The 17,976-nt window shown below is 41.6% G+C and overlaps 1 protein-coding gene across 4 annotated transcripts in view; it reads left to right on the top strand.

Annotated features, from left to right (window-relative positions):
• The first annotated feature begins 346 nt into the window (after positions 1 to 346).
• Positions 347 to 17,976, top strand: part of nbeal2 (neurobeachin-like 2) — a 35,506-nt gene continuing 17,876 nt past the window's right edge. Inside the window, exons 1-22 of one of the 4 annotated variants that reach the window (XM_046044256.1) lie at positions 347 to 871; positions 7,322 to 7,410; positions 7,623 to 7,787; positions 8,240 to 8,321; positions 8,963 to 9,075; positions 9,307 to 9,389; positions 10,137 to 10,222; positions 10,322 to 10,625; positions 10,746 to 10,852; positions 11,237 to 11,323; positions 12,235 to 12,318; positions 12,535 to 12,633; positions 12,798 to 13,432; positions 13,524 to 13,656; positions 13,966 to 14,085; positions 14,213 to 14,543; positions 14,739 to 14,821; positions 14,944 to 15,036; positions 15,302 to 15,473; positions 16,242 to 16,375; positions 17,352 to 17,511; positions 17,825 to 17,930. In XM_046044256.1, the coding sequence (XP_045900212.1) occupies positions 797 to 871; positions 7,322 to 7,410; positions 7,623 to 7,787; positions 8,240 to 8,321; positions 8,963 to 9,075; positions 9,307 to 9,389; positions 10,137 to 10,222; positions 10,322 to 10,625; positions 10,746 to 10,852; positions 11,237 to 11,323; positions 12,235 to 12,318; positions 12,535 to 12,633; positions 12,798 to 13,432; positions 13,524 to 13,656; positions 13,966 to 14,085; positions 14,213 to 14,543; positions 14,739 to 14,821; positions 14,944 to 15,036; positions 15,302 to 15,473; positions 16,242 to 16,375; positions 17,352 to 17,511; positions 17,825 to 17,930 (3,341 nt within the window). In that variant the 5' untranslated portion in view covers positions 347 to 796. Of the gene's footprint in view, positions 872 to 6,157; positions 6,236 to 7,321; positions 7,411 to 7,622; positions 7,788 to 8,239; positions 8,322 to 8,962; positions 9,076 to 9,306; positions 9,390 to 10,136; positions 10,223 to 10,321; positions 10,626 to 10,745; positions 10,853 to 11,236; positions 11,324 to 12,234; positions 12,319 to 12,534; positions 12,634 to 12,797; positions 13,433 to 13,523; positions 13,657 to 13,965; positions 14,086 to 14,212; positions 14,544 to 14,738; positions 14,822 to 14,943; positions 15,037 to 15,301; positions 15,474 to 16,241; positions 16,376 to 17,351; positions 17,512 to 17,824; positions 17,931 to 17,976 lie in introns of those variants that run through there. The other 3 variants (XM_046044255.1, XM_046044257.1, XM_046044259.1) reach the window with 3 other exon arrangements.

Genomic DNA, 17,976 nt, shown 5'->3' with positions numbered 1-17,976 from the left:
CGCTGTGACAGCTTCATCCTCAGACTACAGAAAACGCGCAACATTATTCAGAAAACTTTGACCACTTGCACTCATGTGCAGCCATAGTCTGTTCCAAAACGCTGCAGCATTTTTAGGTTATCTTATTTATTTTATTTATTTTTTGATGATTACTTAATATTTAAAAAATTAGATACTATAATTGTTAATGCATGTGGCTGGACTGCAAGTTTCTTTCATCAGTTAGAGGAGTCCTGGATGAGGTTGTCTGTGTTTGTGTGTGTGTGTCTTTAAGAATATCAACCTACCTGTGAGCATGATCTACGGTCAACTCTTCACCGTATTTCTTGTCTGGCCAGACAGTAGTTGATGATAATTTCCTCCTGCTCATCACACACAGGACTGTACACCACAAGGACAGCAGGGCGGTCATTTCTTGGTGTTGAGCGCATGGGATCTGTCGCTTTCGTGGGAACTCTCTCCAATAGGAATCATACAGCAACAAGCTCACTTTAAATGCGGACATGGGTGTTTCTCCAGACATGTATTTCCACGCATTTTTGTTCCTGGTTTTACAATTTCGACAGTGATCGCACGTTGGCCACATTCACGCAGTCATGTTTTGGTCTTTCGTGCCTCTCTAACTTTGGGTTTCGAGACGGGAAGCACTTTTGCGCGAATTATTGTGCCTGGATTTGCAGGAATGGTTCACAGGAGCGTGCCGCGTCCCCCTGCCTTTAGGAAACAACTTCAAACAGACCTGGTTTTGACCATGCTCACCAGTTTCATGATATATTAAACAAAAAAGGGGGAGATAATGAGCAACCACAAGGGCGGAGGGATGGCATCGAAGGAAAGGCTGTATGAGCTGTGGATGTCCTATTACACAAAGGTGAGTGCAAGTGCGGAAGACCTGACGGGGACACCTGTTGTTGCAGCAAGTCCTCTGGCTGAAGTTTGAACATTACCCGTCAAACACATCATCGTCTGTGTGATCTGTACTGCGGCCGTGTTGTGTTTCTTGTCTTTGTCGATTGTTATAAAAGGTCACATGAGGAAGTCGTCTATTTTTTGCCTGTTTGTATAGCTGTTTGTTTACCTAGTGGTGGAGGCTGTCTGCGCAGACTAGAGAAGGATATCGTGTCATATAATATGACTAGCTTATGTCACTGAGACATTTAGGTGAATGAAAGAAGTGCGTATTAATCTTAGCTAAAGCAGATTAGCACAATTAATGAAATGCTTCACATGTAGGCTACCTGCGATGCAGGTGTTTTTTTAGGCTACTTCCTGTTCCTCCCTCTTTCTCAGTTAAGCATGTCACTGCACTATCACCTGGAACAGATGTGTTTTTGATTTGGTCCCAGCAGCATAATGCGTATTAATCCACAGTTAAAATACGCTATGAAATAAGAAACAATTATTGGTGTGAAAACCTAACTTTAATTTCTTAATATCTTAAATTGAGTGTCACGTTGTTTTGTGTGGTGTTTTGGTCTGAAGTGTTGCCCATCGTGGATGTGACTGCTTATAATAACCATGAAAGCAAAATAATATCAAAATAACATTTCACATGACTTCATGTCTTCTCTTGAAAGAAACAGAACGTTTGGCTGTGAATAAATTACATATTACTATTTAATGTCTTTGCAATCTGGTTCCATGCCGGAGGACAGAGAAAACAAGATGAGACTTCTTTCCAAAATCGCATGCATTGTATTTTCGCTGTGGGGTGTAAAGACTCCTTTCTTATTATCATAGCAGATCTAAAGGGCTGGTGTCTTGACAAGGATAACGTCTAGTCATAGACTAGGACATTTTTCATTACATATCTCCATTGAATTTTGTTTTAATTTAGGACCAGCCTTAATCCCAACCTGGGAAATTGGCCAGAGGCTTTAAACAAGGCAGAAGTCAACACTGGCATAACTGCAAAAATGCCATAAGTGTATCAGTGACACAAAAAGTAAAGAAGAAGTGTTTCAACACTTACAGCATTTACTATCAAATTTGTCATTGTGGTCACTTTGGACACATCCCAAGAGGAAGTGTTCTAATCCAGTTGTTACTTGTCCTCCAGGCTGCTGCTATACTAGATTTACGATTTACTGAACTTTTCCAACTAGTTGGAGGCACTGCCCACAAGGTTAAATGAACAGACTTTATAATAGTCTCACTCTCTTTTTTGTAAATTTAATTTTTATTTTATAATCCATAGATTCCTTGTATTCTTGGAACTCCAATTTGCACGTGTGCAAATGACCTTTCCGTATCGCCAAGCAGCGATGAAGGATGGCAGAGGAAGGGCATTTAATTGAGCCCAGTATTAAACGTCAACACCTTCTGTGACTCAGAGGGACACAATAGGCTGCAGAAAGGCAGCAGAACCACTTTAGAGAACAATCACTTGCCTCTCCTTTTGACATCAACATGCCACTATGTTTTTGTGTGCCTGCAGCCTGTTAGTCAAGTTGGCACAGACAATATCTTTTTTCACCGTTTGACTATTGCAAATGAGTTAAACAGGACAAGAGACCTGAGCTCTATTTAATAGGCTTCTTGTTAGTGCTGTAAACAAGCCTTTGCTTATAGAGGTAATTGCCTAACACCCTGTTTGAATGACAACAAACACACCCAGGCAGCTGTCTTTAGATCCTGTAAATCCTGTGTATCCAAATTTAAGTCTGTAAATGTTTCAGTCTCCATTGACCGATGACACTGCTTTTCCTCATAGGTATTGATAGATTTGTATCAGATTTTTAAACATTTTTGTTCTGCATTTATCAGCCTCTGCATATATCACTCTCTGTATGCAAGATTATGAGAGTTTACAGTATATAATACAGCTGTGATGCATCCTAATAATTGATTCCGACATGTTTGAATGCATGAAGCCATCATGCTGTATGTGCCAAACTTGCTCAGGCTTGTCGGTGATAAAGGAGCTCTGCTTCCTCCGATTGTGCAAGAAATCACACGCCCCTTGCAAGACTTTCAGACCAGCTGAGGTTTAGGACTGATGTGCGATGTTGAAAAGCCATTGTGATATAGAAGTACAAAAGTCGGACTACAATGAGAGATTTTCTTTACAAACGTCCAAACAAACAGGTAAGTAGGCAGGTAATGATAGAACACTTGATGCTGTTCTGGATATCAGCTTCTTCAAGTTCTAGACCATGGGGGTTGATAATGTAAAGACGCAACGTTTATTCACTAAATGCATCTTGGTTATCAGGTTTTTGCAGTTTTAAATGTGTTGAAAGCATCTTATGCCAAGGCACACAAACCTGACTGTCATACAATAAGCAGAACCCCTCCTGTTGTCATCCTGTTTTCATCTGATAGAGTGATAAAGCATCCTACTGGCACAATTTCAGGGCTTCATATCTCATATATGAGAATGTTTTTCAGACCATCATAAAGTAATGCTCATGCCTGACAAATGTGGACATACACAGAGAGATATAATCACTGAGGGAGTAACCTAACTTGTCAGATCGTGTCTGAAGACACCCAAAGAGGTATTTTTGGATGTGCTTGTTCTTTTCCCCAAGTCATAATTAAGTAATAATGTTAGACTGTACTTTGAGAACAGGTTAATCCATTTTGATTGGTTTTGTTACATGCCAATTGTAGGGCTGCATCTAATGGTTGTTGCTGATTACTTTGTCTATAACAATCAAACCCTCATATTTGAGAAGCAGAAACCAGCAAATATTTGGTATTTTAACTGCATGAATGATGACTAGCCTAATAGATTGTTAAAATAGTTGTGGATTAATTTTCCAGCCCCTTTCTCATTCCCAGAATGTCATTTTCTGTTAGTTGTTTAATCGTCTAATCAATTCAGCAGTTGATGTTTGCCAGTAATAGCTGTAGCTTCATTTCGTAAATCAGCTAGTAGGTTTCATGTTTTTGCAAAAGCATCATGCATCAACATACAACATTAAGGCAGTTATTTTGATAATGGATTAATCATTTAAGTAATTTTTCAGAGAAAATTTCAAACAATCTTTCAGCTTCTCAGTAATGCCTGTAATATGCCTGTTTTTTGGCCTGAGAACTGATCAACTTGGGCTGTTAGGGAACTTTTCACAGTTTGTAGGTAAGCAGGATATGAAACCAGTGATGCAGCAAGAAAGTCTTTTAAGTACATGAGCTCGTATGGTCAACACAGTGTCAACTGACCCAAGACACTACACTACAGGCCTTTTACATGTCATGAATCTGGATGAAAGTGAGTAAACAACGGTGTGGATAGAGTAAGCTTTCAGGCTGGCAGTGGAATAGTGTGTGTTTATCCTGTGATCATTACCTTGAGAGACTGTTGGAGGGACTAATTAAAGCCTGCAGTGGTAGAAATGGACCACAGTGACTGTCACCCATCCACGCAGCTGTGAAACCACCTCCTCTGCCATGAAGAGAGAACAAGTCACATTTCCTGGCCTTTGTTGACACACTGTCACCGTACTGTGTATTCGTCAATTACCGATTAAGCTATGATTCATGTCAATATACTGAGAGATGCAACAACAACAGCCAGTTACTACGACTGTCCTATGAGCCCTGTGATTGAATTCCCTCGTGTGCCCTGATCTCCCCTGTTTACCAACAGAATGGGCCAACCAGGAAAATCAAAGTGCCCTTTGCTTTCACTTGTGCAGGAAGCTGGAGCGAAGCAGAATGCCAAGCAGCAGAGAGTGGCACAGCTGCTCAGCCATGTGCAGAGAAAACTGAGATAAATGACACAGTTATAGGAGGTGGTACCTCATGATTGGTTTGTGACATCTGTTCTAATAGTGTCTTTAATTTGCCTTTATTTTGCAAACACATATCGAACAGAACCCTGAGCTAGTTACTCTGGGAAATGTTGAGGAGAAGAAGTTGACCACTGACAACTGAAAGCTAAGTATTTGTATTTCTTGAGAGGTGTTGATCAATAGTAATTTTGTAAAGGATGGATTTCATGATTTGGGTGCAGAATATAAAGCAGGGCTCTAACAGGTGTCTGATCCACTTTTGCTGCAGAAACCCTTAATGTGTTTTTCTTCTGGTTTTACTTCTCATTAGTAGACCAGATTCACTTCCTATCTGTGATCAAATTTTTTTTATAACACTAAAAATCTAGCTATTGCAGTTACACCCAGCTTGAGTGCACCTAAACAACATGCTAACCGCATCTGTGACAGAACAGAGAAAATTATACATCCATTACCATAAAACTAGAAAACAAAAAATTAAGCTATATAGCTTACCTTCTATAAGTAGTCATGCTCAGTTTAAAAATGAAGGTTGTTGATATACAGAGTTATAACCTCCTAAATTCCAAATCGTGTCACTTAATTAACCCCTATTGCTGGGTTTCTTTGTACATTGAGAATTCCAGTAGGCAGAATTATACCTGACAAATCCTGGGTTATTAGGCGTCATCAAAAAGACATATCATTATTATTATCCTCAGTAATGTTAGGTAGGATTCAGTCATTCAGCAACTGCATAACTTACTGGAAAATAAAACAAAAGTTAGGGTGTTGCAAGTGCTCTTGCTTCTCCTACTCAAGTCTCAATAGGTTGTTTGCAGTTTCCTGTTTTCACAGAGTACAGGCAGGGATTTTATACAGTAAATGTGTGATTAACATCATTTTATTATATATAATATATAATTTGTATTATATACAAAATCATATAGCTAATGATTTTGTATATAAAGCTTACAGTGACAAGACAAAGGTATATGAACTAAACTCTCAAAAAGTATTCCTGATGATATTCCTGACATTCATTGTTCCTGCTCATGACATTTGAGTTTGTTAGTGCTCTTACACAACTCAGCCAGTGACACATATTCCAATAGAGAAATCAAAATTTCAATGTGTCTCCTGCAACATCTCTATGTTTGTTTAAATGTAGAAAACAAAACTGCGGTCCTTGTGCTTCATTGTTGCTGTGGGAAGTTTTTAGAGAGGCCTCTTATCTGCTCACGGCTTGCAGCAGAAACAAAAGAGGAAGGGGTTTGATGAAAAGGTCGGGTATGAAGGAAATAAGCTTCAGTTAAAGTTACATGTCATTTCCTGGTTGCTCTCTCAAGAAAGGAGCGAGTCCGACGCTAGTGCTGGTTAGGAGTGATGTGCAGCTTCTGAGCTGCAGGCTGAGGACTGCACTGAAGGCTCGACTGAGACTGGGTTCGCAAGAACCTGGCACCCTGCTAAGCCACATACAATGAGAGATGGACTGGCTCATAAGTCAATGCCAGTTGGTAATGTACATTTAACATTAATGCAGCATTCGAAAAGCATAGTTGCACAATGTTTTCACTGCATTAGATTTCCATTTATCTTAATAGAGAAAGTTTGACAATTAGCTATGCATTACAAGCAATGACCTCGAACATGTTTACAGTTTATATGTTGTAGCTCTGTACTTGAAGGTTTTGTCATGGTGCAACTTTTAAAGTCAGCTACATCAACAGCAGCACACATTTTCTTGCTGGCTAAGGGGAAGTACCTGAGTGATTGTTATACCATGTGCTGTTTACAGTACTGTATGTTATTTGTGTGCAGTGAGTCAGTTAGTCAGTCTGAAAGCACTCATGTCTTCCCTCACACTGCCTGCTCTACTTAAGCTGCCTTAAAAAAATCTGCAACGGTGGCTACTCGCACAGTCCGCTAATCAAAATGTTTAGATTGTTCCATCACACAGTACATCAAGGAGCATTTCTAGATGTCCTGTGTTTTGTAATTTGATTTTAGAACATCAAGTCCCCACGAGTAGCACAAATCATCAGAACTTGTTAATGATCATTTGGCTTCATAGAAAATGAATGTATATTTTAAAAAGATCAAAACAATTCATTTTAATGTTGACTATTTTCTCTAGTGACCTGTGTTCATTTGTGTTATTTGGTCTATGTGAGGATAAGAGACTGATGTGAGGAGGGAAGAGTGGCAGGATATGTTGCACTGCAGAGGCTGATTAAAGATAATGGCTGTTGTATGTAAACATCCTTGTACAATCGAAACCTTCTTATATTATAAGGACACAGCAATGCAGGAGTGTCTTGTGCTCACAGTGAAATGTTGTTATTGTACGTTAACTGCTGAATACTGAGTTTACTGATTGTTTGGAACTTATGACTGAAAAGGACTTAAAAGAAATGAACATGTTGGTTTTGTTTCTTTTAACTGACCTGTTTTGTAAAAAGGAAAGAATTGGCTCATCCTGTGAGTGACATCTCTTTGCAACATCCTGTTACAAAAACAGGTCATATGGTTTAGTCACTGCCATGTTTTGGAGGCGCGAAGGCGACTGTATTTCCTCACGTGTTCTTTCTTCCATGCTGCAGAAAGACGTAAGCTATCTGCAGCAGTGGCTGGAGGCATTTGTGGCATCCTTTGAGAGGCTCATTGATGTGCAGTCACTGGAGCCTCGGAGGTGAGTAGCAGCACTAATTTATTGTACACAAACTACATAGCCAGAAGCTGTGTTCCGCAAAGTAGGATGAACTTTGACTTTTTGCAAAGAGACCATTTTGGCATGATTATGTTATGTATGATGGAAGCACTAATTACGATGCCCTTTGCTTCTTTGCCACTACCTCCCCTCTCTTCACACATCTCATCCCAACTTCCCCTCCCATCTCCCAGGCTGGAGGAGTGCAGCTCGGAGGTTCCCTTGCTCCCACGGGAGGTCCTGGTGTTTCTCAGCACCCAGCTATGGCAAAGTGCGGTGCACCTCTCCGGCCCCGCAGAGCACAACAGCAGCACCCCACACCCCCTGCTCCTCATCAAGTTCTTTATCATTGTCTGCAGGTGATGGCCCAGCTTGTTGTGTATACACTTCATCATCAGCTGTAAACATGTTACATATTGGAACTGTTGTGCTTATTACATTGTGGTGTTGTAACCATGGTAATAAGCAGCAGGCAATTATGTTATTCTGCTAATATAACATTTCTTCCCTAAATTGTGCTTTTACTATTTGTAGTAATATAATCTATATCTATACCAATCTATACAATCTATACCAATAACAAAACAGGTAGTAGTGATAAAGGGAACCAGGAAATTCCAGGTTGATTACAGCTTTCAACGTTTTCAGAAACTGCAATGCAGATTGTGCAAAGTGGGTGCAACACAGTGTCAAGAAGTTGTCCCTTACATTCAGTGCATTCAATGTATTTGTGTCCATTGTTAACAAGTTAGGGTAAGCATCAAACAGATTTTCTTAACACTCAATTGCACGTGTTTCTCTCTTCTTCTAGGAATATGGAGAACATCGACTCAGACAAGACCCCTGATTTTATTCTCGAAACCATCAAGCTTTTGAGTTTCTGTTTGGAACAGGTAAAGCCATTATACAGTGCAGCTCAAACAGGACACACATTTAAGTGATTTATGATCGGTATTGGTGTCAGGTGCTCTAAAACATGGCAAAAGGGTAAAAAGGGACCCAAACGTAGACTCCCAGGCAGAGGGGCTCAGTTAAACGTCATTTAATTGAACTCAAAACAAGGTAAACAAACTTACACCAATTATGAAGCAGGCATGCAAGGAAACAAACAGGAGAGCAGGGAGGAATCAAGTCTGAATAAACCAAAATGCAGTAAATCGAACAGTAATCCAAAAACAGACAGAGGGTATCCCAAAACTGGGAAACACAAAGAACAGGCAGGTACGCTTATGAAAGTAAATGATTGAAAGATGTTAGACGATCTGACGCAATGGGGAGACACAGGTTTAAGGACACTAGACTGTAAACCAATACAAAATGTGTTCCGCATACTGTATATATGTGACGTCCTCACACAGAGGTAACAGAACGAGTTTACAGTGAAAAGAGAAGTGGGTGTGTAGTTGATGTTTTATTAATTGTACTGTTAAATTTATTGCATGCTAAAAGAACGTCAAAAAACGGGTGTATCTGTGCTGAGGATTACTTACAGATGAATGTGTGTCTAAACTTTTATTTTGTACTTGTTCATCAGCTAAAGACGGGACAAGGGGAGCAGTCATCTCTGCAACTGGTTGTGCAGTATGGACTCGTGCTGTGTGAGAGTCTGTTTGACCCATATCAGACATGGAGGAGACGCCTAGCAGGGTGAGTGTGTGCTGCTTCACCCTGGTGATTGCCTGTGTGAATGTGTGGGTGGTGGAATTTTGCCACACAAAGGCCGAAAGACTATTTAATGCATTTAACATCTTGTAACTGTCATGTTGCTTCTAAGCCTTGAAGTCAAGCCTCATTAGTGCCAGCAGTATTAGTGGCAGTCGCAGACTGACTAGGCGTGATCTGAGTCAGTGCGTTGACTTGAGGCTTTGTGTGTTGCAGGGAGGAGGTGAGCTTGCTGGAGAGGAACAAGTACAAGTTCTCCCCACTGGCCTTACCAGAGGAGCTGCCTGCTCTCTTCCACGGTGAGATACTCCCGTTCGTCTGCTTTACCACTCTGATCTCTGTCAGAACTCACACATATCACAAGAATCAAACTGTTCCTGCCGCTGCCCAAACGCAGCTTAGATCTGTCATCTTTGACATGAAAAACAGTGACCTTTTGTTTTCTTCAAATATCCCAATGAATCATTCTTGTATTGTTTCCTGTACTTAAAAAGTTTAGGTTTCGGACAAAAAAAGTAATTATTCAGCATCTAATTATCAAGTCCAAGCATTTCTAAGTATAGAAGCCCACTTCATCAGCGAGCACTAATCTATTAGCCATATGGGAAATCTTTGCCTGGGCAAGTTTCAGTATGTCCAAATTTTAGGAGGATTATTCTGTAATAGCATGCTTTTAATTGGAAACGTTAAGAGCTAATTGTGCAATACCTAGCCAATTAGCAAGGCTCAGTCTTTTCTTATTGACGTAACTCTGAACGACAGAGGTGGCATTACAGGGGAATTTTTTACTTACCCATTTTACCATCAGTATTTGACATTTTTTATTATTTAATTTCATTTTATATACTGACTTATCCTGTTCATAGTGGCAGGGTTCTGGAATCAATCCCAGCATGGGTTATCCAAAAAGGAAAGAAACAACTAGAGAATGCACATTTCATTTGCATGCTATTTTTTACAGCACTGTTTTATAGTTTTCTCTATTGTGCTTAAGTGATAGCTCCTCTTGCATTTCATTGTTTCTTGGCTTGAATACATGTTCACAGAAAGTCTGCGGGGAAGCGAGCAGATCCCAGAGCTCCTCACACTCAGATTGGTTCATCTCCAGGGTGCTGTCATCAGCGGAGGAAAGGTCTGCTACCATATCAGTCCTCTTCATCAGCAGTCTCTGAAACACTATAAGTATACATTAAAACTGATTACATTCACTTTGTCTATATTTTTTCCCCAGAAGAATGGCCTTCTCTCCATCACCCCTCACTCTGTTGAGGACCTGTTCTCTGTTCTGCGAGCGTGGTGCTGCCGGACCTCCTGTGAACCCAAGGGAACGGGGCTCCCACGTCTGACCTTGCAGTGTCTGACTGCGATGATCCATCTCCTGCACTCCAGCAGCCCTGCAGAGCGGCAGGTGGAGTTAAGGAGGATACTGGAGAGCTTCTTCCAGCTCCTCAATTGGAATCGCCCGCTTAGCAGTGAGCAGCAAGACAGGCAGAGCTGGGAAGACAGCCTGATCTCCCTCCAGAGCCAAATGCTAAGTAAGAGCACGTCCACTAGGTCTCAAATCTAGCTGAGTAGAACACAGTCCTTTTTTTAACCTCTCTCAATATGGAGGCCAAATAATGGATCGTCAACATGCTTCTTGTTGTCAATTTTAGCTGCTGTTCCTGAGATCCTGCAGTGTTCTGACAGACCAGTACTGCAAGCAGTGTTCCTCAACAACAACTGCTTTGAACACATCCTCAGGCTCATTCAGAACAGCAAGGTCAGACCTCTGTCAGTCTAAAATGTGTCTGTCTGCTATGTCAGCTCTTTATATCTCTCCTTCTGTCAGTTGCCGTGCCTGTCTGTCTGTCACCTTTTTTGTTTATATCATGTCCATTTCCTCTTTTATTTGCCTGAAAGCCACATCTGCTGTGTAACCTCTTTTTTTGTTTGTTTGTTTTTTTTATCTATCTCTATATTGGAAATACCACAGAAATGTTTTCCACCATATGTTTTACCCATACAGCTACAACACATTTTGCTGTAGAGATACCAGCATCAAACCTGTCTCCATTACAGATTACTTCTTTTTAAAGTGTGTGTGTGTGTGTGTGTGTGTGTGTGTGTGTGTGTGTGTGTGTGTGTGTTTATGTGTGTCCTGTAGCTCTTTCAGAGCAACAGGCGTAAACCGGAGCGTGAGGCTATGTGTGACCTCACTACATGTTTACTCTCAGAGGTCGAAGTGGACCAGGTACTTTCCCCCACTTGGTGTTATTATTGGTCTATCAGCAGGAAACTCAGCCTTCTATCTACTTGTTAACTTCTCTAAGCTATTTAAACAGGAAGCTTTAGACAGGAAGTCTGGCTTACACTCATTTGTGAATCAAGCAGGTAGTGCAGCTATATGTGATAATTGTCTGGAGTTCCCTTTTAATCTGTCATATCTGTCTGTCTGGAATGCAAGTTGCTCACAGTGATTTACTATTATTTTGTCCTGTTTCTACTTGAATTTTATTTGAAATACATTAAAGAACAAGCTGGCAATAAAAGTTAAGATTCAGATTATAAACTGGAGGATTAATCTTTGCTTGTGTGAGTGTTGATTTATATTACACTCATAATTGCAGGCTGAATTCCCTGTTGAAAATACTGGGCCAGTAAAGCATGCTGTGTTTTTCGTAGTGCATGAAATGGTCGTTTTTTTTCGGTGCATGTCTTTCCTTCTTTTACCGTGTATTTTGACTGTTCTGTCGCATGACTGGTTGTGCTTGTATGAAAGACCTGGCTCATGTCCTGAGATTTGATGTTAACTTGTTTCCAGCAATAGTTGGTGATTGGCTCAGTCTTTTTTTTGGTGACTGGCTTTGGTTTTTGCATGCTGGGACCTATCAGTAATAAACAAAGAGGCGATTGTTTAATGACTGGTACAGCAGTTCACCTATGTTGACCCAATTTGCTCCAAAAGTCTTGGTGTGGGGGGAAAAAAAGAAATGCACTGAACTTCCTCTTGCACTTTACAGATAATCAGAAGAATTATCCCTCATTCATTAATTTTGCATTTGAAATATTCACCTTTTTTGGGCTTATGGTGTCAACTCATGATAATGCACATTTTTTGTTCTGCAATGCCACTATCTACTGTACATCCCTATTTTGATGTAGGTTTTGGAGAGAGGATCAGACAGTATTACAGTTCATGCCTTAGGTGTCCTCACAGCTATAATGAGTAACTCCCCCTCTGCTAAGGTAAGTCCTTTTGTGTTCATACTTCTGTACATGTATTAAGAAGCATATTATACTATGATACCTATAATGCCAGCAAAAAAAGGCTGATGATGAAAGCTGTTTTCCATTCATTTAAGAAATCTCATTGTATTCCTTTCCAATGGATGGAAGTGTGCCAACTAGTTATCCCCTGTGGACCAGCCTTCTCCAGCCTATTTCTGTCTCCTTCCCCCTCAGGAGGTTTTCAAGGAGAGGATTGGTTACTCCCAGCTATTTGATGTGCTAAAGAGTCAAGGTCAACCCACCAAAAGGCTGCTGCAGGAGCTGATGAACATGGTGAAACACACATTTCCTCAATATCCCCACTGAGTGCAGAGACAGTAAAAGTCAATTTGCTCTTACTGATGACCTTGATCCTATTGAAATTGTGTTGCTAGTTAACCTGAAGTTATCGTATCTTCAGTCACTGTCTTTACTGTTTTTGTCCCTCTCTGTCACAGGCAGTGGAAGGTGAGCATGCCCATGCCCATCACCTTGGCATTAGTAACGACCAGCCTTTGCTGCTGCTTCTGCAGTGGCTGCCTGACCTGTCGGGTCAGAGGGATCATCAGCTACTGGTGGCACAGTGGCTGGCTACCGTATGTGGTGGCTCCTTGTCCTGTCGCACCGTAGCTGTGGAGGCAGGCATGGTGGGGGCTCTGTTGCAGGTGCTCTCACAGCCTCAGAATCTTGACAGGCAGTGTGCAGACGCCCTGCTGGGCCTCCTGCAGGACCTAGGCTCCCTGTGTCTGAGACCAGAGGAGCTGAAGAGCCTGCTCAGACTGCTCAGGGTGGATCAGGACAATGGCGCAGTGGTGGGGAGGGTACACCCCTACTGTACTCGCATCATCCGAGTGCTCTCAGCCATGGCAGCCAGAGAAGGCCAGGGTAGTGCCTTGCAGTACTTTGATCTTACGCCCCCCATGGCAGGTATTATGGTACCCACAGTCCAACGCTGGCCAGGCAGCGGGTTTGCCTTTCACGCCTGGTTCTGCCTTAACATGGAGTTCTCCAACAACCGTAAACCTCCCGCCAACTCTGGCACAGGCACTCAACATGACATGGGAAAAGGACCACGCAGGAAACAACTCTACAGGTAAAGGAATGAAAGTTGACATTGAAATGCAAGCTTTTCTATGAATGGCTGCATTGTACAATTTTTGACAGAAGTTGTTTTCTTTTGTAAGTTTCTTCACAGCAAGTGGAACTGGGCTGGAAGCCTTCTTCACCATGGAGGGTGTGCTGGTGGTGGCTGTTTGTACTAAGAAAGACTATATGGCTGTCGCCCTGCCTGAGCACCCACTAGCTGACTCATGCTGGGTGAGTGTGGACAGCTAGCAGGATTTTGGCCAACATTTGTCCTCATTTAGCCTGTCCCGAATAAAAATAGATTCGATCAAGGAGAAAATCACACATAATTTTTCTAAGCGGCAATGCATGTGGCCTTGAAGAACAAATATTGTATAAACTATGGTTGAATTGAAGCTGTGAAAGCTGTTATACTGTTTTGCTCCAGTTTCTCAAATTCAAAAAATGTAATTTTTTTCCCTCTTCAAGCACAATATGAGCATTTTCTAGTGTTGACACCAGTAGAAATGTGTGTTTCCTTTAATATCATCCTCATCACAGCATTCAGTGGCTATAGTTCACATCCCGGGCCGTCGTCCATTTGGTCAGAACCTGGTCACCATCTACATCGATGGGGAGCTGCGTAAAACTGCTCAGCTTCGCTTTCCATCTTTCAGTGAGGTAACTGAATCGGGTATCTAATGATTCCTGGCTATGGACATTATAGCAGTTATAATATTAGTGAGTAGTTCCTCTCTATCAGTCTAACTTCCTCTGTTTCTCCCCCACCTGAACCTGAATCCTGAAGCCTTTTACCTCCTGCTGCATCGGCTCTGCAGGCCACCGGACCACCACCACTACCACCTCCCCCAACCTGCCCATGTCCTCGTCCTTGAACCTATCTTCTGAGTTTGCCTTCCCTGCCCATGGCCCCTCCCTCATCCGTTCCCAGTCCTTCCCAGCCTCATTTGCAGGAGGCCGCTGGGGGTCTTTGGGAGACTCCCCAGTGCACACCATCCCAGCAGGACTGCAGGACACAGAGTGGGGAACACCCACGTCTCTGGATGGGCTCCTGGGCACCGCCTTCATCTGCCACGAGGCACTACAGCAGACACAAACCAAAGCTCTGCATGCGGCAGGTAGCTCACGCTCTGCTACAATGCAAATGTTATTTTTTTAGCATTCAGCAATCAAATGTACAGGAAACCAGTGGTAAAGAAATCACAGTGCCCGAAAAGTTGAACACATACTCCTGCAAGTATTTTTTTTTTCATGTACACCAAGTAATGTTTACATATTTTATGACCTACATTGGTTTCTGCTCTCCATAACAGGCCCTAATCACGTGTCCTTATTCAAAGCGGATGGAGAGTTATCTGATCTAAACAGCAGACTTCTGCTCTACTACACTCCGCAGGTGACCCACTGGAACTCAGGAATACTTGCAAATTTTATTACACTGGTTAAGTTAGCATGCATGTAAATTATAAACAATACCAGGATTATATTCTTATTTACATGTGTGTATGTTTTCTTTAGGCCTTCAAGAGCCAGATATGTCTGGATCTGTCGCCCAATCACCAATATGATGGCAGGCTTACAGGACACAGGGTAGTGAACTGGGACATCAAGGTTAGATATGAGACATTTCTGGCCAAAGTGAGAAGTGAAATATCGGTCGGGGCGTGTCTCTATGTTATCTTCTTACGACATTCATACTATACTATAAATGTACTGTACTGTTGCTGACTGGTTCAAAACTTGATTTAAATAGGGTGTTTTTCTATTTGTCATTATCTTGGTTTTCCTTTTTTGCTGCTTCAACTTACAGCAGGCCCACTTTGTTAATTCTTACAAAAGTATTGTGCATATTGATGTTTGGGGTTTTTTTCTGCAGGATGTTGTAAATGTGGTGGGAGGTATAGGGGTTTTGCTGCCCTTGCTTGAGCAGATATGTGAGGCCGAGCCAGTTTCCAACGGCAGTCAGGAGACCTCAGACTTGCTGGGACCAGAGCTCACCTCTTCCAGAGGCCACGCTGCCATGCTCCTGCCACTGAACAAGTCCGCAGGTCAGGTCGTGTTTACGTCAGATGTTATAATTTCTTTCCTCCTTTCCTGTTAGGTGCAGTGATGCAGTGTCTTTATGAAAGTGCCGGTTCACCTAAATTACAGGGACATTGTTTCTGTAAAGTAATGTTGCTGTTGCCATTTTTAAATGTAGTTTTTCAGTACTGTGAGCATGAAATACCATTCACCTTCAATGTATTGGTGTGGTGGCAGAATTGCTTTTGTAATTTTGCTAAATAACCTTTATTTTTCATGGTTACATTTTCTTCTGCATTTTGAGGGCTTACTGTCCCTGGTTCTTTTTGTTCATTAGTAACCCTATGCAAAGTCCTACAAGCTAAATATAATTTCCAGTGCAGTTCAGACTCAGGAGACATTTTAAATAGCAGTGAGTCAGAGGCTACATGCAGTGCACAATGCCAGGACAAACAGCAAGGGCTAGACAGTCAGACAAGAGGCACATACTATACAACATGCAAACATGGCAAAGATTTTGAAATCAATGCTTATAGGTTCAATTTCATAGGTTCAATTTCACACACCGCATTGGCATACTGAGTCATAACAGTTGCGGTGGCCGCGTTCACCTTAGCCTGCATACATTCTAACATGAACAAAATTAGATAGATGGAACAAACAGTCTGGGACATATACCCTAACTAATGACTCACCATGAGATATAATATCAATAAAGTGCTTTGTAATGCATAAAAAAGGCTGTGGGTAACAGTAACAGGAAATCAAAAAAAGATGTTTTTTTTCTCTCTCAGAGGGAAGGCTAGAGAGAAACAGCATTGCTGCCTTCCTGCTGATGGTGAAAAACCTGATTCGTCATCACCCTGTCAATCAGGAGAGCCTGCTGCACTGCCATGGGCCGAGCATCATAGGAGCCATGCTCAGCAAAGTAAGTCCCCCGCATGTCACTTTGCCCCAGCAAGTGGGAACTATTTGCAAGAAGAACTGATTAACATCTGAAAGTCAATACTTGACCTTTTCCATTGTATTGCTGCTGTGTAATTGCTGTGTAGCTAATGAATGGGTATGGTGTTGTTGAAACAGCAGTGGTTCTTTCAGAATGACAGTATCACATGCTTGTGTGGGTGGACTTATGCAGAGTTTGCCATTTATGTGTAGTGTCTCTGAGAACAAAGGATATCAGCTATAAAATCTGTTGCTTGAAATGTTGCGTTGCAATCTAGGAAAATTATATGTAGATTAAAACAAAATCAAAAATGCACATCACATAACTTGGAAGCCACAGTAAGTTGTGATGCAGCGTTGTCTCTCATGTTCTTAATTAAGGACAAAGCTGTATATACAGTAGGTACACAGTTACACTGGATGTAACGCTGAGCCATGTCAAAGACGAACATCCCATGCTTTGTGATGGACAACACAGTTTCTGATTTTTGATGCCAAATTCTTCTGAAGCAAGGGTCAGTGCTGAGCCCTCTAATAGTTCAGTAGACTTAATTCAATGTGGCATCTATAGTAGAAATGCTTTCTTCAGATTCACACACAGTGTTAATAGATGTAAATCTTTGATGGTCACAGCCAATCAGGTGTCCCGTTGGTGCAGCACAGACATGCTTTTTGTCTGGCAGGATATGTTGAAATAAATGACGTTAAGGCGTAGCATCCTGTAAGGAAACTGTGTCCTAATAATCACATGGGGTTGCCAGTTTTGGCAGTAGCAAAGACACACATACAGTGTATACTGAACACAAGCACTTGTACTGTACATGCACTCAACATTTCATCCACCTTTAAGTGTTACTAAAAAAACAGATGCTACACAACCTCTTGTACATAGATGGATCACAATTATTGGAAACATACTTTAATACAAGCACCCCTCCTCTGTGCTTCCTCTACTGCAGGTTCCTGGAAATATGATAGACATGAACGTTTTAATCGCATGTCAGCTGCTACTGGAGCAGGTTTTCAATGAGGGGAACACCTCACTTCTACAGCAACTCTATCAGCACCTGGTCTTTGATTTCCGCATCTGGACTAAAAGCCATTTTGCCGTTTGTCAGGGTAAGGCATAAGCAGCCCTCATGTTGTCAAGTAATGCACCTGTGAACCTTTTCATGTCTGCCGAAGCTGTTTGTGTCGTATTCCTTTTATATGTTTATGCTGACTAAAAGCAGCGCTGAGCAGAAATAGAATACATTAATGTTTTAAGTTCAGTCTGTTGCAAGGATTAAAAGTGAATCTCTGCCTGAAGCTGCACTTCAGTACCCTGTTTTGTAAATTAATGCACTTTGTCGGTACAATCTTGCATATTGATTTGACATTTCTAAATGTCAAACTCAAGGGAGATGACAAAAGTGTTCTTTTTCTTCCAAAGCCCATGTGCAATACCTGTCGTCTGTGATAAACAAAGGCAGCAAGCAGCGCATGAAGAGGAAATATGGGGTCCAGTATATTTTGGATACCATTCGCACGTACTACAGGTGAACCTTAGATCTCCACAATATGGTTTCAAATCAAGACACAACA

Source organism: Micropterus dolomieu, linkage group LG03, assembly GCF_021292245.1.
Source record: "Micropterus dolomieu isolate WLL.071019.BEF.003 ecotype Adirondacks linkage group LG03, ASM2129224v1, whole genome shotgun sequence".
Taxonomy (NCBI): Eukaryota; Metazoa; Chordata; class Actinopteri; order Centrarchiformes; family Centrarchidae; genus Micropterus; species Micropterus dolomieu.
Note: the sequence above shows the minus strand (reverse complement) of the source record. Positions and strands in the feature narration are given on the sequence as shown.